The sequence below is a fragment of the Aquarana catesbeiana genome, linkage group LG03 (genome assembly GCF_042186555.1).
Source record: "Aquarana catesbeiana isolate 2022-GZ linkage group LG03, ASM4218655v1, whole genome shotgun sequence".
NCBI lineage: Eukaryota > Metazoa > Chordata > Amphibia > Anura > Ranidae > Aquarana > Aquarana catesbeiana.
The window spans coordinates 37,927,458-37,949,611 of NC_133326.1; the positions used below are offsets into that span (position 1 = coordinate 37,927,458).

General features: G+C 42.2%; 1 protein-coding gene across 5 annotated transcripts in view; it reads right to left on the minus strand.

The window, feature by feature from the left end:
* Positions 1 to 22,154, minus strand: part of NTRK3 (neurotrophic receptor tyrosine kinase 3) — a 1,063,191-nt gene that overhangs the window by 73,970 nt on the left and 967,067 nt on the right. For all 5 annotated transcript variants that reach the window (XR_012242732.1, XR_012242731.1, XR_012242729.1 and 2 more), the window contains one exon: positions 3,983 to 4,226. Coding sequence is in view for 1 of the 5 variants with exons in the window: in XM_073618426.1 (XP_073474527.1) it covers positions 3,983 to 4,226 (244 nt within the window). In the remaining 4 variants the exon portion in view is untranslated. The remainder of the gene's footprint in view (positions 1 to 3,982; positions 4,227 to 22,154) is intronic.

Here is a 22,154-nt window from a genome sequence, read left to right on the forward strand (position 1 = left end):
AATCATCTTGTATTAGAAACTTAAAATAATGTGTCCTGATTTTATAGTGACAGATTTTAGCTATGTAATTATTTAAGTTGTAAAAAATTGCATGTCCATTAGGTTTAACCACTTGCAAAGCAAAACTAGCAGTTCTGGATCAGAGAAATGTATAACAGTATCCTCCTGGGCAACAGTGGCTTGAAGGAAAGAACTACTTATTGACCTCAAAAAGAGTCAGCTCAATTCCTTGGATCAGAATATTATACTACTATCTTTGATAATACTTAAAGAGGAACTGCAGTCTGCTCACATAATTTGTAATAAAAACATGTTTGCCGTTATGAAGCTTCCCTCTAACCACTTTGCATATTATTTTATATATACTGTGATTCTGTAGCTGACAAATATGCTATTGAAACCTCACTTCACTAAGTCTGGCTGCAGCCATTTTAACTGTGGGCAGCTGAAGATGCTGCCTGTTCACTTCCTGGATTTACACACACACACAGGCACACCTCCAGCTCGGCAGCCCCACAGCTCTCATTAGCCCTCTTATGACTCATCCCCCTCTCTTCCTAGCAAACTCTCACGAGAGTGAGGGAAAGAACTATGCCTGATGTCATAAGCCTAGGCTAATTACCAGACAAGAAAGAGGAAGTGGGCTGTACAAGGTATTTACTGGCAGAAAAAAAATGTTTTACTATCCAAAGTTAAAACAACAAGGGCAGAAGATTTAACAGATGGAAAGATGAAAAAATTACTGAAGGTCTGCTTTAAAGTGATTTTAAAGTCTTGTTTTTTTTTATTAAAATAACAAACATGTTATACTTACTTGCTCTGTGCAGTGTATTTGCACAGAGAAGCCCAGATCCACCTCTTCTCGGGTGCCTCTACGGTGCTCCTGGCCCCTCCCTCCTGTTCGGTGCCCCCACAGCAAGCAGCTTGCTATGGGGGCACCCAAGCCAAGCTTCTGCTCCCTGTATCCATTCACACATAGAGCTGTGGTTTGGCCCTGACCCCTCTCTCTCCTGATTGGCTAACTGACTTTGATTGACAGCAGCGGGAGCCAATAGCACTGCTGTTGTGTCTCAGCCAAGCAGGAGGGAGAGTCCCGGACGGCTGAGACACTCATGGACATTGCTGGACAAAGATGGGGCTCAGGTAAGTATTACTTAAAATTAATAAATATTAAAAAAATGTAAAGCTCCCCCCCGCGCACGAAATGGCGAACACATGCATAAGCGGTATGTAAACAGCGATTACACCACACATGTGAGGTATAGCAGCAAATTTCAGATCAAGAGCAATAATCCTAGACCTATTACGTAAATCTAAAGTGGTAACCTGTAAAGGCTTTTAAAGTGTCCCTTATGAATAACATAATGTACATAGTTTGTCGCCATTCCATGGGCATGCACAATTTTTAAGCATGACATGTTTGGTTTCTATTTACTCAGCGTAACATCATCTTTTATATTTTACCAAACAACTGATATTATATTGTATTTTTGCAAATTGAAATGCATTAAAGTGTATTTCTTCCAAAAAAAGTGTTTGAAAAACGATGCACAAATGTCATGTGACATAAAAAAAATTAAACAGCCACTATTTTATTCTCTGGGGCCTCTGCTTTAAAAAAAAAATATATAATGTTTGGGAGTTCTAAGTAATTTTCTAGCAAAAAAATACTGATTTTCACATGTATGTGAGAAGTGTCAAGTCTGGTTATCAAGTGGTTAGTTAAAGCGGGGGTTCACCCACACCGCCAAAAAAAAAAAAATATTACAAGCCAGCAGCTACAAATACTGCAGCTGCTGACTTTTAATACATGACCACTTACCTGTCCCAGGGTCCAGCGATGTCGGCAGGGGACGCCGAGAACCCGCTCGGTTCTCGGCAGCTGCCGCCGCCATCCCAGGTGAGGGAATCAGGAAGTGAAGCGTTGCGGCCTCACTTCCCGGTTCCCTACTGCGCATGCGCGAGTCGCGCTGCGCGTCCCGAGTGGTCCCCGCTCTCTCCTAGGAGCTGTGTGTTCCCAGGAGACAGCGCGGTGGGGACAGGAAGAGGCATAGACCCCCATGGGAGTCTATGCCGGAAGTGGGTGCAAATACCTGTCTTAGACAGGTATCTGCACCCCCCTCCCCCCTGAAAGGTGCCAAATGTGACACCGGAGGGGGGGAGGGTTCCGAAAAGCGGAAGTTCCATTTTTGTGTGGAACTCCGCTTTAAGACAACCATTCAGACTTTTACAGTATAATATTTATAATAAATTCCTTGATAACCTTTCTCACTACAATGGGTACCATATTTGGTAACCATTGAGCCATTTGTACAGTTTGTTGGCATAAAGAAAATCAATATATTTATTAATCTTAGTTAGATCACCTCTAGGTCATCTGGCTCTTGAACAAGATGAGACCATATATTGCTGTAGATAGTTGCGCTTGTAGGATTTTTAACAAGCAATTACCCCTGAATTGCCTAGAAGTAATAATATCAAGCTATAGCAATTTTCATCAAAACATGATAAAATTCACTATAGATAGGTGAAACATTGATTCATAAATGAAGGTTTTCAATTTTGCAAAGTCCTACAAACTAAAGAATGAATTGTACACTTGTCTGTTAGGCTTTTACTATGCAACTCTGGGGAAGAGTAAATACTAGAGGTGCACCGAATGGAAATTTTGGTGCTGAAACCAAAAATTCAGAATGCACTTGACCAAAACATAAACTGAAAATGTCAGCTTTTAAAAAACATATATATTTTTATATATAATTGTATTATATTCGACTTTTAAATTCATATCATGAATTTAAATGAATAGGAATTTATCGTCGGCCATTATCAACACATTTAGTGCAAGAAAAACTAAAAAAAAACTCATCCCTTTAAATTCTATGTATGTCTTCACACTAGTCCATTGCATACCTCCCAACTTTTTGAGATGGGAACGAGGGATAGCTATTAGCAAAAGTATCTAGGCATAGGACACATCCCTGCCACACCCCTTAAAGGAGAATTATACAAAAAATGATTAGGTAAACCTACAAGTGCTTTTTAACCACTACTATTCCTTTATACTGGCTTTGGAAATGTACAAATGCAGCTATTTAGAAATTGGATAAAAGGTTTAGCACTGGGAAACACTTGTTGAAAGATAAAAAAGTAATTATATACTATTATTTAGATTAGACCAAAATGAGGGACAAATGTTCCAAAATCAGGGACCGTCCCTCGAAATCAGGGACAGTTGGGAGCTATGCCGTTGTGCTTCTGTTGTGGTGTAAAAATATGCATTTTTGGTCAGTTAAAAAAAAACGCACCAAAAATAAACCTCCCCATTAAAATGCATTGAAAAGAACGATCAATAGACAAGAACGCATCAATAGCTCCCCCGTGTTACAGTTTTGATGCAGTTTTTGAGTCACATGACCTATGAAAAAACACACCATAAGCACAGTAACATTGTTTTAAAATCACATCAAATCGCAGCAAAATCATGATGCGTCTTCGGGCGCCATTATCGGCACTTATTTTTCTATCAGCAAAATGCCAAAAACACAGTTTTCGGCCGATAAGTTTTCACTGCCAAAATTTTGGTGCATTACTATTAAATACATCTGTCAAGTGTTGCTATCCTTGACACCACTGGAGAGATTTCCCATCACTTCCCCAGTGAGAAAATTGACCACAAATAAAAATCGCAGGGGTTCCATCCCTTCCCCACACACTTCAAAACTGGTCATGTGTTTTTTTGCACAGCACTTCTATATAATATGGTAGACATTTTGATTAATTTATAAGAACTATGCTATATGCCAAGTTTCCAAACCCAAAGCAACAAATAAAAATTACTTTGGAAGAAATATGTTTTCAATAAACTAAAATATGATTGGTTAGGCTGCAAATGGAAACAATCAGGCAATCTTTTGTACTGTGTTGTACTGCTTTGTTGAGTACACTTAAATTTAACAATAAACGCCTGAAGTGTCCTTACCCTGTAGTAGTCTGTACTGTAGACATCTCTGGACATGCCAAAGTCTCCAATTTTAACTTGCAGGCTTGCTCCCACTAAGCAGTTCCTGGTGGCCAAGTCTCGATGTACAAAATGTTGAGATGCCAGATAAACCATTCCTGAAGCAATCTGTGTGGCAATATTTAGCATCTGTGACAGGCCCATGTCTCCTTTAGTCTGTCTTGGCTGCCCATCAACAAGGATCATGGCATCAGGTCCATGGGCTCTAGAAGTACAAAACATTTTTGGACAGTTAGTATAGATACCTTATAGAATAATACTGGCAGTTGTGTAAATTTGAAGAATCCCACTGTGGTCTGGGTCCATAAACATTTGCTAAAGTAAGAGGACCATAATACATTTTTACACAAAAACAACATAAGCCTGAGGACCTAAAGTAATCACATGCAGTAAATAAGTGGTCATCAACCCTGTCCTCAGGGTCCACTAACAAGCCAGGTTTTATGTATTACCTTGGGGAGATGCAGACTAGAATACTTCAATCACTGAGCAGCAAATGATATCACCTGTGATGTATTTCAGTTATCTTGCAAACCTGGCCTGTTGGTGGGCACTGAGGACAGGGTTGATGACCACTGCAGTAAATAGCACTTTTGTTAAAGATAATATAATAACTACAAGAATGTCCCTGACCTTAAATCTATCCTTCAAGTGGTTGTAAACATTTACATATACCTAGTAAAGTGATTGGCCTCAGGTAAACCCGCACTGCCCTCCCCCAGCACCCCCCCGGTGGCTGTGGTTGCACTGTTTGCCACCCCCCCCCCAAAAAAAAAACAAATTACCACCAGCTGCCACTGCAGAGCTCTCAACTGTGATTGTACACAGCCAATCAGCATGTCCCAGCCGTGAATCATTAGCTGGGACTTGCTGGCAGGCTCCCGCAGAATGAGCCACCCAGGGGGCGTGTCCTGAGCCCGGAGGTAGGCATCAATATACCAGTACGTTGCTTTGCCTACAGTTGCTGCCCGTCTGTAATACATCATTGTGGGTGGGCGGCAAGTGGATATATGGAGATATATATATATATATATATATATATATATATATATATATATATATATATATATATATAGGGCTTTTTTTCAGGGGGAACTTGGTGGAACTCAGTTCCACCACCTCTGGCTCAGACCCTTTAGTGCCTGCTCACCACAATCACTTGTAAACATAGAAGTCTGGTTTCTGTGTTTACAAGTGACAGTTCTGCACTCTGTATGTAATGCAATCCTGGTATTTAATGCCCCTTTAAGACCCTCCTACTTTTTTCGTGAAATTTGACTGAACACACCCACTATCTGATGTGATTTAGAGGGTGTGTGTAGGGGGAGGGGTTTTGTGGGGCCGTGGTTAAGTTCCAGCGCCTATTGTTTGATAAAAAAAGCCCTGTATATATATATATATATATATATATATATATATTATACATATCTATAATATAAATATTATTATACTCATAATCAGACTCATAATACGTTTTGTACAGTACATGATTAGTTGGGAGGGACTCATGCTTTCCTAATACTTTTATTATGAGAAATACAGTAGATTCTCCAATCTGTCAAAATCCAGACAGCTGTGAGCTATATGTGTAAGCTTAAAATAAAATTGATTTTAGCCTAGATTGTGTTTTTCACAGTTGACAAAGCCGGAATGTAAAACTGTATTTATTTTTTTCTTTTCACTGACAAAGAATTAACCCTTATGAATGTGTATCATCGTGTAAACACTTAGCTATGTTCCCTGCCCATTTTTCTTTATTTTTATTTAACCTTGATAGATTTCCTTGGAAGACAACCTTTAGATCTAAATGAAATGGAAATGGAGAATGACTGGGGTGAATACATCAGGTGAACGAAAATCTGCATCTTGAGCGCACATCAGTCTACGGAGTAAAGTTGATTAAGAAAAAGAATACGTTGAAGAACCGTGTGTATTTCTCAATTTTGTTGCATCTCTTTGCTGCTATTACCGTAAGGATTAAGCCATTAATCCACATTAAATGATGCTGAGGTCAGTCGGAATCTGTCACCGTGACCAAACAATTATTGACTTTTATTATTGACAAATGCTGCAACTGTCAGTTTTGGGAAATAAATATCACACTTTATTACTCCTATCAGCTTTATCGAATAAGTGCTAATTTTAACAACCTTTATACAAGTTTGGTTACCCCTGCCATTTCAGCCCTTGATGTAATTTAGAGGGATGGACAAGACAAAATCACTTGGATGAGGTTAAACCTGCAATATATAGGAGAACCTTGTATGTATTCAGGGATTTTTTCTCAGACAAAAGGTGCAGGTAGTCCCCTCTTTTGAGTCACCCTTGTCTCCGCCACCTACCCACCTCTGAGCACTGTCCCTTGGTTCCAACCCATACCTACTGCCCCTTTTAGAGAATACAGAACCAAGTATCATTTTGTGGTGTTAAGTCATTTGTATGGAATTTGATAGTGATAACAAGAAAAGCGGTACAATAATTCCCCTGCAGCCAGCAACAATTGGTAGACATGTGCAATTCATTTTGGTGCGAATCTAAATTTGATCAAAATTTTGGTTATTTAGAGAGTCGTATGTACCCGCTTCTTCAAATGAAATAGTAACGAATTTCATTGAAATTTGTTTAATTTCATTTTGTTTATTCATTTTCTAACAAAGTACAAATTTTCGGCATGATTTGAATTCAGATTGGTCAAAATATGATGGACTGATTCCAATTCTGTGTGAAGAATTGCTGGTTGTTAACGAGCGGGTCAGGAAGCCGTCCGCCACGTCCCTAACAACCAATAACTCATCAGCTGTCAGTGAGCTTCCCCGCTGAGAGCTGAAATGTAAACAATAGACATGTGCACACTGAAATATTTCGTTTCGGAATTTCGTTTTCGTCTGAAAAATAAATTTATTTAGTTACTCCCAAAATTCGTTTTTATTTATTTTGTTTTTCGTTAAAAATTGCATTCGTCCGAAAATCCAAATTAAGGTCGAATCTGTCATTGAAGGCTTATGGTGTCTGTCGAATGTTCAAAGAAGATTCGACGGAGCAGCTAAACTGTACAATGCCGTATAGTTTACCTGCTCCGTCGAATCTTCTTAGAACTTTCAACAGACACCATAAGCCAAAGTACGTGTGTACTTAGTTCTAGCTATTTTACTGCTCCTCCTCTTTGGTTACAATCAGCCAATAACATTCATCATCATCATTATTTTTATTTATCTTTTCTCCCCTACGTCGAATCTTTTCTCCCCTACGTCAAATCTTTCCTCCCCTACATCGAATCTTTCCTCCCCTACGTCGAATCTTTTCTCCCCTACGTCGAATCTTTCCTCCCCTACGTCGAATCTTTTCTCTCTACGTCGAATCTTTTCTCTCTATGTAGAATAATCTTGGACTAATAGAGCTAAGGTTAGGCACATTCGACCACAGGTTTGATGGACACAGATCGTTATTGTCATCATCATGTCGAATCTCCTATCTATATCGAACTGTTGTAGCAACGAAAATGAAAATAAAGCATTTGTTTATGTCGGATATTTTGTTTTTCGGACTCTGCACTTTCGTTATCGTTTGTTAAAACGATAACGAAAATACCTGAAATTCGGACAAAAATGCATTCGGACGAAAACGAATGCACATGTCTAGTAAACAAAAGAATGCTGGCAATAAAAAATTCTGGGGAAAAAAGCGTTGGGTTCCCCCCAATCCAACCAGGCCCTTCTGGTCTTGTATGGATTTTAAAAAAATGCATGGGGTCCCCCTTAAAATCCATACAAGACCCTTATTCAAGCATGCAGCCCAGCAGGCCAGGAAAGGGGGAGATGAGGGGGGGGAGATGAGCGAGCGCCCTCCAAACCATACCAGGCCACATGCCCCCACCCCAAAGCACCTAGTCCCCCTAGTCTCCATGTTGATGGGGACAAGGGCCTCTTCCCCATCAACCTGGGCGGTCATTGTGGGGGTCTGTGGGTGGGGAGTTTATTGGAATCTGGAAGGCCATAAGATCCCCCCAAGTGAAAGCGTATGGGGTACATGTACCTCTACCCATTCACCAAAAAAGTGTAAAACGTGAATAAAGAAATAACACAAGTTTTTGACAATTCCTTTATTAAAAAATAGAAAAAAAAAAATCTCCCTGATGTAAATCCAACGTCAATCATGATGCCCGCCACACCAACAGCTAAGGGGCGGAGTCACCCAATGACATCGGCGGGTGACCCTGACGCCACCGATAGGGGCATGCTGGGTCGATAATGTCACAAGGGACCTAATTTCAGACACAATATAAAGGGATATGGGAAATGGTAGAGACATAAATATACACACACCTACACAGGTTGAACTAGATGGACTGGTGTCTTTTTTCAAACTTACCAACTATGAACTTATGAAAACGAATGCAGCCTTATATACAAAAGTGGGTAAGCTACAACATATAACATTTTTTTTTAGCCTTTAAACTGATAATAAAGGTTCAATGGTTTTTTAAATAGCAAACATGGCATACTTACCTGTTCTATGCAATGAATTTTCACAGAGCAGCCCCAATCCTCTTCTTCCCCCACCAATGCTCCTGGCTCCTCCCCTTTTATAAATGCCTCCAATAGCAAGCCGCTTGCTATGGGGGCAATGGTGCGTGCTCGCTCCAGCGACCTCTTTATGCATCCATAAGACACAAAAAGCAGCAGCTTGACCCCACCCCTGCTCCTACCTCATTGGCTCACTGGTTGTGATCGACTGCAGTGGGAGCCAATGTCTCCTGCTTCTTTCTCAGCCAATGAAGAGAGAGAGACCCGGGACAGCCAAGGCTCCCGTGCACATCGCTGGATTGAGCGAGTAATAGGGGGGCTGTGGGAGGAGCAGCACATGGAAGCTTTTTTACCTTCATGCCTTCAGGAGACAGTTTGTGGGACTTTGGGCATGTGCAGAAATACCATGGGGTCTGTTCAAGTTTACTCGCAGGACCTGCGTTATTTCTGTGCATGCATTGGGGATCCTTTATATATATGTATTGGGGTAAGAAAAAATATCTGAAACCCCTTAGAATGAACTAGTTTTCTTCAGTATTTTACCATAAAATGTTATCTGATCCTCATCTAAGTCACAACAATAGACAAATGCAATGTGCTTAAAGAGGAGTTCCGCCATCCTCTTTAAAAATTTAAGTCAGCAACTACACATACTGTAGCTGCTGACTTTTAACACTTGGACACTAACCTGTCCAGGAGTCCATCAATGTTGGCACCGCAGCCGATTTTTACATCGGCTGGTCGGGTGCTGCTGCTGCCATTGCTGGTAAGGGAACCCGGCAGTGTAGCCTTTCAGCTTCACGACCGGGTCCCTACTGCGCATAGGCAAAGCTGTGCTCTCTCACTGGCTTGGCAGAAGGGGAGGGAGGAGGATGGGGGGCGAGCTACTGACATACTTCACCGCATCCCGGTCTCCCTATAGTAGGAACAGGGTACCTGTAAAAAATAGGTACCCACTCTCCCCCGAAAGGTGCTAAATGTGGCACCGAAGGGGGGGAGGAATCGGATAAGCTGGTAACAAAAACAATTCTAATTTCTTCTGTGTTTATAAAACACACCCATTAAACATTCACAGCGCTGGAGGAAAAAGTAAGTGAATCTTTGGAGTTATTAGCTGTTTGAACCACCTTTAGCAGCAATGACTTCAAGCAAGTCATTGCTCTGGATCAGACCTGCATAATGTTCAGGAGGAATTTTTGGTCATTCCTCCTTAAAAAACTGCTTTAGTTTAGACACATTTGTACGATGTCTGGTGTGAACATCTCTCTTGAGGTAATTCCTCAGCATTTTGAAGGGGTTAAGGTCTGGGCTCTGACTCATTGGTCCACTTCAAAAGGCGCATTTTTTTTTCTGAAATCAGTCTGTGGTGGATTTATGCTGCATCACTCAACTTCTACTAAGCTTCAGCTGGCGGACATTATCCTGTAGGATATTTAGGTAAAATTACAAGTTAATTTCCCCCAATGATGGCAAGTGGTCCAGGCCCTAAGGCAGCAAAGCAAGTTCAAATCATGATGTTCCTTCCACCATACTTCACTGTTTGCAGGCATGATATTTTATGTTGGTAAGCTGTGCCCTTTTTTATGCCATACATAGTCACAAGTATTTCTGAACAATTCAACTTTTGTTTCATCAGTCCACAAAACATTTTCCCAGTAGCTTTGTGATTTGCCAAGGTGCTCTTTGGCAAACTACTTTTTAGAGTAGCGGCTTTCTCCATGGTGTTCTTCAATTAATACCCTGCCTGTTCAAATACTTATGTATGGTAGACAGGGATGTTTGCCAGTTCCAGTCATTAGCTGTTACTTGTGAGTTCTTCTTTACCTAACTGAGGAGTCTGCGTGCCCTGGAAGTCGTCTTGGCTGGGCACCTACTTATAGGAAGAGTAGTCACAGTACTAAACTGTCTCTATTTATAGACTTTGTAACCCTTTCCTGCATTATGCAGATCAACTACTTTACTAGTAGCTCTAAACCACACTTTCAAACTTATTTCAATATCTGGACTCCTGGTGTGCAAACTTCTTACTCCAATTATCTTTCATTGAAGTAATTAGTAGATAGGTTCACTTACTTTTTTTACTTTTTCCATCCCATGAATGTTTAATGGGTGTGTTCAATAAAGACACTATTAATTTCCTCTTAGATAGCAAGTTCTAACAAGCAGGGCTCTCTTTTTCTTACTGTATTAAATTGTATTGTAATTGTACTGTCTGCACTTATGTTGTAAAGTACTGCATAAACTGTTGACGCTTTATAAATCCTGTATAATAATATAATAATAATAATTAATTAGAATTGTTTGTGTGTTATCAGCTTAAAGTGATTGTATACATTCATTTTCTTTTTAATTTGACAAACATGCTATACTTACGTGCTCTGTGCAATGGTTTTGCACAGAGCAGCCCAATCCCGTTCTTCTGGGATCCTCCGCCAGGGCTCCTGGCTCCTCCTCCCAACAAGTGCCCCCACAGCCAGCAGCTTGTTTTGGGGGCACTCGTGCATGCTTGCTCCTGAGCTAGCCAGTGTGTCCATAAGACACACAGAGCACAGCTGGGTCCCTCCTCACTTGCTGTGATTGACAGCAGTGGGAGCCAGTGGATCCTAATGCTGTCTCTAAGCTATTGAGGAGTGAGAGAGCTGAGAGAGTCCCCCCCATACTTACCTGGCCTCGATCTCAATTGCTGGATTGATCGGGTTCAGATAAGTATACGGGGGGCTGGGGGGGAAACTGCACTCAGAAGGTTGATTACCTTCATGCATAGAATGCATGAAGTTAAAAAACCTTCTGCTCTAACAACCACTTTAACCACTTCAGCCCCGGAAGATTTTACCCCATTCCTGACCATAGCACTTGGCACTGCGTCGCTTTAACTTACAATTGCGCGGTCGTGTGACATTGTACCCAAACAAAATTGACATCCTTTTTCCCCCACAAATAGAGCTTTCTTTTGGTGGTATTTGATCACCTCTGCCGTGTTTATTTTTTGTGCTATAAACAAAAAAAGGGCGACAATTTTGAAAAAAAAGCAATATTTTTTACTTTTTGCTATAATAAATATCCCCCAAAAATATATATATAAACAAATTTTTTCCTCAGTTCAGGCCGATATGTATTCTTCTACATATTTTTGGTAAAAAAAAACGCAATAAGCGTTTATTGATTGGTTTGCGCAAAAGTTATAGCATCTACAAAATAGGGGATAGTTTTATGGCATTTTTATTATCTTTTTTTTATTAGTAATGGCGGCGATCTGCGATTTATATATTATTATTTATCATGACTGCAACATTATGGCAGACACATAGGACACTTTTGACACTATTTTGGGACCATTGTCATTTATACAGCGATCAGTGCTATAAATATATATATATATATATATATATATATATATATATATATATATATACATATATATACCAAGATGTCATCATAATATTACCATTGCTGCTTATATGGTGATTTATTCTTCTTTTTGCACATAGCAATGGGGAAGTGAAGTTTTAGTAGTACAGTGGTGATAAATATGTCACTGCTTAACAGAAATGCATTTGTAAAGTCCACAAACCTAACCAGAAAAATTCTATCTCATTGCCGATTTGCTTCCAGATATCCCTAGGGTTCCTCTCAACCTCCTAACAAGATGTAGCTGGAGTATTTCATACAAACAAACACTCTCTAAAAACTATACAAAAAATCAGAGGGAACATGCTGAGATATTACCAAAGACATACCGCATAATAAATCAAAAATCTCTTTATGACAAAGTGTCAACACTTTTTTTTTTCTTTTATGTCGCCTTTCACCCATCAGAAACCCATTTCTCAGAGAAGGAGCAGATTGAAAATTGCATTGAGCATGCTGTACTATGCATTTAGCAGACAAAACAAACTGCTTTTGTCAGCAGTAAGAAAACACATTGCCGCAGTCCATGTTTACGAGACATGGCTCATTCATATATGTGTTTTAGAAAGTGCTATACGCTGTGCTGCAAGTAGAAAGCAAGCTGAGAACTACAAATAGCCTTTTAAAGATTGGAATTACAATTGGCAAGGAATAAACATCTTGTCCAGTCATTCATTACTTCACATGAGATCAGTCGGACTGAGATCTTATTTGAACAGTATATGTGGTTTATTCAATTTACTGGAATATTCTACCATTTGTTAATGTGCAGTAAGGACAGACGGCACATTCACTGCTTCTGTATTTCACTGACCACTGAACCATGTGCATGTCTGAGGTATAGTACCTCCTCTATGGCTGAAGAATATACAAGATCAGCATATTCAATTAGTTAAATAAAAAATGAAATCTTGATTTACAGAAGAAAACCCAATGACATGGTTAGGCCTGTGCTGGGCTTAACCACTTAAGGAGTAGGGATGGGCGAACGGTTCGGCCCGAGCATAACTTTCGCTGTTCGGATGTTCGGCAAACAGCCAAACAAGCGGATCATTCAACCATTTGTTTGGCCCCCGAACCGACCACAATGCATTGCGCCACTGAACAGTGCATTGTCATCATGACTTTATCCAATCATCTCTCATTCCCACCCCACAGTATAAAAGTATTCTTTCAATGGCAGCCATTATCAGTGTGATTTCGGCATGGAGAGAGATAGAACAGGGCTCTGTTCAGTGCTATTAGTTAGTTAGTGTGCTATACTGTGCTATTTTGCTTCAATTGTCAGTGTAGCATATTAGTTTAGTGTCAGTCTAGAGATAGTGTGAGTGTAGTGAGGAGGACCAGCATTCAGCTTTCCATAGTGTGCAGCTAGAGTAGGGACAGCTCAGATAGTTTCACTGTAGTGTAGTGAGACCATGTCAGTAATCTTTACATTAGTGTATAGCTAGAGTAGGAACAGTTCAGAAAGTATCAGTGTAGTGATGGTTGAACACCGTCTATTTGATTGTGTTACTGCCAGTTTAACGCCATTTACTTTTGTGTGCGCTACTGCCAGTTTAACGCCATTTACTTCTCTGTGCGTTACTGCCAGTTTAACGCCATATAGTTTTGCGTGCGTTAACGCAAGTTTAACGCCATATCATTGTAGGTCTGTAATTCTTAACAAAAACACACTTATATCTGTCCACCAAGAGTCTGGTAGATATCCCGGGTATGATGAAGTTTGAAACACAAAAACATAAATTATAATATAATAAATAAATATAAATAATTAAAAAAAAATAATAATATAATAATAATAAAATAAATTTCCCCACGATTCACTATCACTCAATTCTGCAAGTGTTCTAATTTACTATCGCTGTTTTCTAGCTGGTCTAAAGCCACTTTTGACGTAAAGGGACATTTATTGGTTGCTATGGACAATCTCCAGTTTCCAGGCAGAAAGAACAGTACATATAATATAAAACTGCATGCAGGGCATTGGACAAGGCACTGGGGACAAAAGGGATGTGAAATAATTTCATACAGTACTGTAATCTGTATGTGTTATGATTTTTACTTTTTTTTTAATTTGCCGCCAGGCTCCGGCCCATGCGTCGCGCTGCTCACAGGGAACGGAGCCTGGCACAGAGAGGCTTCGGAGGAGACAGAGCCCGCAGACAGCAGCAGGATCCTGGGGACAAGGTAAGTACAGCGCACTAGGATCCTGCAATGTAATCCCGAGTGTGGCTCAGGGTTACCGCTAATGGTGCAGAAATTTAACCTCGAGCCACACTCGGGAAAACCATCAGGGAGGTTAACGCTATTTACTTCTCTGTGCGTTACTGCCAGTTTAACGCCATATTGTTTTGCGTGCGTTACTGCCAGTTTAACACCATATAGTTCTGTATGCGTTACTGCCAGTATAACGCCATTTACTTCTGTGTGCGTTACTGTCAGTTTAATGCCATATAGTTCTGTGTGCGTTACTGCCAGTTTAATGCCATATAGTTTTGTGTGCGTTACTGCCAAATTAACGCCATATCGTTTTGCGTGCGTTACTGCCAGTTTAACGCCATATCGTTTTGTGTGCATTACTGTCAGTTTAATGCTATATAGTTGTGTGCGTTACTGCCAGTTTAACGCCATTTACTTCTTTGTGCGTTACTGCCAATTTAGCGGCATATTGTTTTGTGTGCATTACTGCCAGTTTAATGCCATATAGTTCTGTGTGCGTTACTGCCAGTTTAACACCATATCGTTTTGTGTGCATTACTGCCAGTTTAACACCATTTACTTCTGTGTGTGTTACTGTCAGTTTAACGCCATTTACTTCTCTGTGCTTTACTACCAGTTTAACACCATATAGTTTTGTGCGCTTTACTGCCAGTTTAATGCCATATAGTTCTGTGTGCATTACTACAAGTTTAACGCCATATAGTTCTGTGCGTCACTGTAAGTTTGGCGCATTATATTGCAGTATATTATAGTGTATCCGTGGAGTGTGTCTGTGTAGTGTGAGTTCTCAAATTAAAGTGCACCAAACACCTCTTTACATTGATTAAAGTATCTACGTACAGATTTGAACTTCTTCTTTACATTTGCTTATAAGTACTGCCCCCTCCCTCCCAATAATGTCTTGGAGGACAACAAGGAGAGGCAGATGTTCCCTTGGCACTGTAAGGGGGCCAGCAACAAATGTGTCCATAGGCAAAGGTGGACGTGGTGGTCAGTCCTCAGGTAGGGCATCATTTCCTCTGTTTAGTGAGTTTGCCCGTGCTATCCAGCCACAGCATGTAGAGGAGGTGGTGGACTGGCTTACTAAACCTTCCTCATCCTCCTCATCCTCTGTCATGCAATCAGAGACAAGTGTGCAGTCCCCTGCAGTTGCCAGAGTGGATAAACCTGCATCCTTGTCCACATCTATTCCTGCCATAGCCCCAACATCCGCCATTGAGAAGTCAGCTGAGTTATTAGACCACAGCATCAGCCACTTGCTCCTTGATGATGCCCAGATGTTGGTTTTGAGGTCGAGGATGACAGGAACATGAGCCTAGAGAGAGGGAGGAACACTGGTAGACAAACTGGCATTCATGCTCCCCAAGCCGCAGCATTTTGCCAAGTTGTCTCCAGTGGTAATGATGAAGATGGAGGAGATGGATATGATGATGATGTTGATGAGGTCACTGATGAGACTTGGGTGCCAGATAGAGCAGAGGAGAAAACTGAAGGTGAGGCAGCACAAACCCAAAGAGGCCGACATCAAGAAAGAGTAGAGAGCAGCCACCCTATTCCATCACATTCTGCAGCTGTTATCTCCCGGCCCACTCCCCACAGCTCAGCTGTCTGGGCCTTTTTCACCACACCTGCAGCAGATCTCAGTGTTGCTATCTGCAAACTGTGTCTCAGGCACATCAAACATGGCAAAAACACCAACTATTTGTCCCTCCTCCTTACCCACTTCAGTCTGCCCCTGCGATACTGAGTCATTACCTCTCAGCAACCTCCACTGACAGGGATGATGGTATAGCACAGGGTGTCCCAGGTCCTAGCAGCACATCTGCCAGCAGCACACCTGTCACGTACCTTACAGTGGAGCCCGAAATGTTGAGGGTGGCCTCTTGCACAGTTCCGGTCCAACGAAAGGGTGCAGGTGTCTGCAGGCAGGAGGCTGGAACTTGGAGATATAGCAACCTCTGCTGAGGAGATGTGGAAACTGATCACCAAACTTGTTCAGCGGGAGCCAGATCAGGATCAACTGCAGAATCAGGAACAGGCAGGAGTCGGCAACAGGCTGGCAGCAGGGTACCAAGTCAGAAGGCAAAACCGTAGTCAGGAACAGGCAGGGGTTGGCAACAGACGGGCAGCAGGGTACTGAATCAGGAGGCAGAGCCGTAATCATAAGTTCAAGCCAAGGTCAGTATTGCAGGTAGAGGCAGGTTCAGCAGGCAGGGGAGATCCAAGAGAATGGTCAGAAGATAGCCGGGTTTTCAGGAACAAGGTCAATCAGGTAGAGTCACAACAGGAACACAAGAACAAGCTGAAGACAATCCAGCACTGATGCTAGGCAGACTCTCTGTTTATATAGGGTGCTGTGTGCCAGGATTCGCGCCAGCGTACGTGCATACGCGCATGCGCATTAACACCTTAGCACATTGGCACATGCGCGTTAGCACATTAGCACCTTGGCACATTGGCACATGCGCGTTAGCACATTAGCGCTTTGGCACTCCAGGTGCGCGTTAGCGCGTTCGCATTGAGGTGCCATTGTGAATGCCCACCCTGGATCTCATTTGTCTCTGGCTATGGTTCCATGGATGCATATTAGCATTAGCAGAACGAGGATTGGCAGCTGCTGCACAGAGGTGGGTGCTTGCTGTGTTAGTTCTCTGACAACACCACCAGCTGTAGACTGTAGCCGGCAAATTTCTCTGCCCCATCTGCTGTAGTGGAAAAAAAATCCAGTCCCTGCCACCCACATGTCCAGCATCTGAATGCAAGCTTCTCAAGGCTGTTGGCTCTCCAACTTCTGCCTTTCAGCCTGGTGGATTCTGCCCCCTTCCGCAAATTCACACAATGTGCTATACCACAATGGCAGGTTCCCAGTCGCTACTACTTTTTATGCAAGGCCGTTCCATCCCTCTACCATCAGGTGGAAGGGAATGTTCTGGCATCGATGAGCAAGGCAGTCAGCCATAAAATCCACCTCACTGCTGACACATGGTCCAGCAAGCATGGGCAGGGAAGATATATTTTGTTCACAGCACACTGGGTAATGCTGCTTGCAACTCGATAGGATGCAGGACAGGGCTCGGTGCTGCAGCTTGTTGTGCCCCCATGTCTCCATACAGCTGGTGGTGATGATGCCAGACCTGTGAGCTCTACCCCCTCCTCCTCCTCCTCCCCCATCTCCAAGTCCTCCTCTGCAGAATTGTCCTATAAACATCAGGTACCCCCTAAGCATTCAAAGGGCTATTCCTAGAGTCAGGCTAAAAGGTGTCATGCAGTGCTTCAGCTGGTGTGTTTAGGGGACAGGAACCACACTGGAGCAGAGATTCTTGCAGCTCTGCAGGGACTGGCCCAGAGGTGGTTCACACCATGCCAGCTGGAGCCAGGAATGGTGGTGTCCGATAATGGCTCAAATCTCCTGTCCGCACTTAGACAGGGAAAGTTGACACATGTGCCATGCCTGGCACATGTCCTCAATTTGATGGTGCAGCGTTTCCTAAGTACGTACCAGGGGTTGCAAGATATACTAAAGCAGGCCAGAAGAGTCTGTAGCCATTTCAGGCATCATACACAGCCAGTGCTCAGTTGGCTGAAATTCAGTGGCAATTCCACCTGCCCGTAAACCGCCTGATTTGTGACATGCCCACCAGGTGGAACCAAACTTTGGGAATTCTGCAGTGGCTATACATGCAGCAGAGGGTCGTCAATGAGTACCTGTGCCAGTACGGCATGACGACAGGCTCAGGCCGCCTCTGCTTTTTTTCCCCACACCAATGGCTGATCATTAAAGATGCATGCACTGTATTGTCACCATTTGAGGAGGCCACAAGGACGGTGAGCCGTGACAGTGTATGCATCAGTGACACAATTCCTGTTGTGTTCCTGCTGGAGCAGACTCTGCATGGCATTATGGACAGGGCACTGGAGGCAGAGCAGCAGGAGGAAGAGGAGGACTTCCTTTCCTCTCTAGGCCCACTTTATCCAGACACCATCATTCCTATGTCACAGAACACACAGGAGGAGAGAGGGGAGGAGGATTCTGTCACTTTCATAGGCTTCGAAGAAGAAGAAGACATGCGTCAATCTGTAAGTGATGGCTTTCCAACCCCAGGACCCTTGGGAGTAGTACGTGGCTGGGAGGAGGAAGTTCCAGATGCTGTTATCCCGAGTGACCCCAAGGAGTCTGCTTCTCGAGCCTCGGCAAATTTGAGGCGCATGGGCAACCTCATGCTTCAAAGCCTGCAAAAGGACCCAAGAATATGTGGCATAAAAGAGAAGGATGATTACTGGTTGGCAACCCTCCTTGACCACTATTATAAGGGGAAGGTCTCAGAACTCATCCCGTCTCCACAGAGAGCGCAGAAGATAAAATCTCTTGAGGACACATTAAAGAGGATTTTATTGAACGTTTTTCCTGACTCCAATAGGTTACAGTGTCATGGAAAATGTAGTTTTGAGTCTTCTGTTGGTCAAGAGAGGAGCATTGGTGAAGGCGCCCGCCTAAGTGAGGCATTTCGGAATTTTTTAAGTCCTCGTCTCCAGGGCTGTCAACTTCCACATCCCATCGTCAGCGTCTGCATCACATGGTGGACGATTACCTCAGGGCTCTCCAGAGATAGAGAGCTTTCCAGCTGACAATCCACTGACTTACTGGGTCATGAGAATAGACCATTGGCCAGAACTTGCCCAGTATGTTATTGAGTTGTTGGGCTGCCCTGCATCCAGCGTGCTTTCAGAACGGGCTTTCAGTGCTGCAGGAGGTTTTGTTACTGATCATAGAACGCATCTGTCCACAGACTCTGTGGACTGTTTGACTTTTATAAAAATGAATCAGTCCTTGATTACTAGCTATGAAGCCCCTGATGCCATCACTGATTAAGTCTTTTTGGGATGTGGAATCTCTGCAGGACTTCAAGGGTGTTCAATCATTTCATCTGGAAGAATGTTTTTGGTATAGGTTTCATGGGCACAATTAACACCCAAAGACCAATTTTTCTGCACCTGTTTGACAGGTACATATCATTGCAATTTTTTACAGCAAGGTCAATTCTTGCTTTCATCAAGAGTACCTCTATAGGGTTACAGTAGGAAGGCGCCACCGACACCCAAAGACCAATTTTTCTGCACCTGTTTTACAGATGCATATCATTGTAATTTTTCACAGCAAGGCCAGTTCTTGCTTTCATCAAGATTACTTCTATAGGGTTACGGTGCGAAGGCGCCACGACACCCAACGACCAATTTTTTACACACCCATTACTGCTATCCAAAGTCAAAGCGACAACAGAATGTACCCAAAAAATCTCTAATCTTGTTCCCAGTGCACTACATTGTGGCCTCATCATACACACTGGCTCCCCAGCTGTTGCTGAGCAAAATAAAGGCAGCTTGCAGGGGAAATGTCTTTTTTTTTGCTTTATAAATGCAATTATTGCTGCAGCAGATTCTAGACATGGTACAGATGTGCCACTTTACAGGTAGATTAAGGGGACCCCCCAGGCACTATATTGGAAGGAACTTTTAATTTTTATGCTTTCACTTTCGCGGTGTTCGAAAGTTCTGGTGTGAACCAAACAGGGGTCCATTCGACCCATCCCTATTAAAAAGCACCCCACACAGATATACTGCGGCAGGGCGACCCTCCTGCGCGATATCACGTAACTCTACGTGATTTCGTGTACAGGTTCTGGGGCGCACGCGACCGCCTGGACCCACCTATCGTTGACAGGAGAGGCAGAATGGTGGTCTGCTCTTGGTTACATTTGCTGTTCTGGCAGCTAGACAGAAACACTCTTTTTTCTCTCTTTTCCTCCAGTTAAGCCATACCCCACACAGTTAGAAAGCACTTGCTAGGAGCACACTTAAAGGAGTTGTAAAGGCAGAAGGTTTTTTATCTTAATGCATTCTATAGGGTCTCTGATAAAAAAAAAAAAATATATATATATATATATATATATATATATAATGTTTGGGGGTTCTATGTAATTTTCTAGCAAAAAATACAGATAAAGGCCTGGTCTTTAAGGGGTTAAACCACGTAAGGGGATATTTACTGTTAAGCCCCGTACACACGGTCGGATTTTCCGATGGAAAATGTCCGATCGGAGAGTGTTGTCGGAAATTCCGACCGTGCGTGGGCTCCATCGGACATTTTCCATCGGATTTTCCGACACAAAAAGTTGGAGAGCAGGAGATAAAATTTTCCGACAACAAAATCCGTTGTCGGAAATTCCGATCGTGTATACAAAAATCCGATGGACAAAGTGCCAGAATAAATAAAGAGATGAAAGCTATTGGCCACTGCCCCGTTTATAGTCCCGACGTACGTGTTTTACGTCACCGCGTTCAGAACGATCGGATTTTCCGACAACTTTGTGCGACCGTGTGTATGTAAGACAAGTTTGAGCCAACATCCGTCGGAAATAATCCTAGGATTTTGTTGTCGGAATGTCCGAACAAAGTCCGACCGTGTGTACGCCCTATTAGAGTGGTAAGGATGTGGAACTCCCTTCCACAGTTGGTGATGTCAGCAGGGAGTGTAGATGAATTCGAAAAACATTTAGATGTGTTTCTTAGTGATTGCAATGTACAGAGACATAGATAATGGTAATGACATATACACAACCATGCACACACACCCATACACGCACACTCTGCAGGATAGTCTTGTGTCCTTATTCAACATTACCAACTATAACTATGTAACTGTAAATGTTCACCCTTAAAGGTGAATGTTTTTTTAATATCCCTTACAAATAATTGGGTAATAAAAGTGAACACAGTGTGACCTTGTTTTTTAAGCAACCTAAACCCCATGACATCCTGTAAGGAAATTATGTTTGAGTGAATTTTTATCAAGGTCTTATTATGTTTTACAAGGAAAATTTGTAGTAGCTCAATTGATTTCTCAGAGGGGTTCAAAGCAAAAGATAGATGTTGAAAATATAAACTCCTTTAAAAAATGTAAAAGCGCATTGTTTAGATAAAAACGTATTCTACTAGCTTTGAAGGTGTGGAATTCAATGCCTTGATGCTCAGGTGCTGTCTATTAATTCAATACCATCATGTCCAATATCATATTCAATGAAAGAGATGCCTCCTGCTAAAAAATGAATTTAATAGCAACTGCAGAGGCTTTCACCTAACTGCAATATAGAAAAGTCTATTAATCAGAGGCCACAAATTACTCCTTGTCACAGAGCTGATGGCAAGCGTAATGCTTGGTATGGGTGCCTTGCCATGGAAACACCGTATTAAGCACTTTGCATCATTTTATTGGCTAGTAAAGTCAGAGAGTGATACTTCCAATGGTAGAGGTGAAATAAATCACTTGATTATAATTCTAGGTGAAACAGATTGAAGGACATAATCTGTTATGGCTCAGAAATGCAAAATTCCATTTATAAGTAAGTGAATTAATGGAAATGTCTCAAAGCTAATCTGCAGGGTTAGACCTTTTATAGTAGAAGACTAAAAGCTAGCACTTGGCATGCCTCTCCCAGCATAATCTTTATCCACATGTTTTTGAAAACTGATACGTGCCCACCACCTGTTTGACACCTGGCGGATTAAACTCCCTACTAGCAAACAGTTTTCATTCTATTCTTCTCCCCACAAAATGTTATCTAGACTTGACTACTTTTTCGTGATGGCTCTCCTTCTACCCAACACAGTGTCACCTGATTTAGGCCCTATCACCTGGTCTGATCATGCCCCCCTAAATCTAGACCTTTCCCTCACCACTGTGTACCCTAAGAAATGTCACTGGAGGCTTAATGAATCACTGCTAAATGACCCCAAAACTAAAGATATACTTTCCCTTTCTCTGACAGAATACTTCCAGCTCAATGTAGGCACTGTTTCCAGTCCATCCACTCTATACACAAGGTGTATTTCAGGGGGCATTGTATTTCAGTAAGCTCCCATAGAAAGAAGGATGCCGCCCTCCTGAAATCGTCCTTACTGGTAGAATTACAAACAGCTGAGTG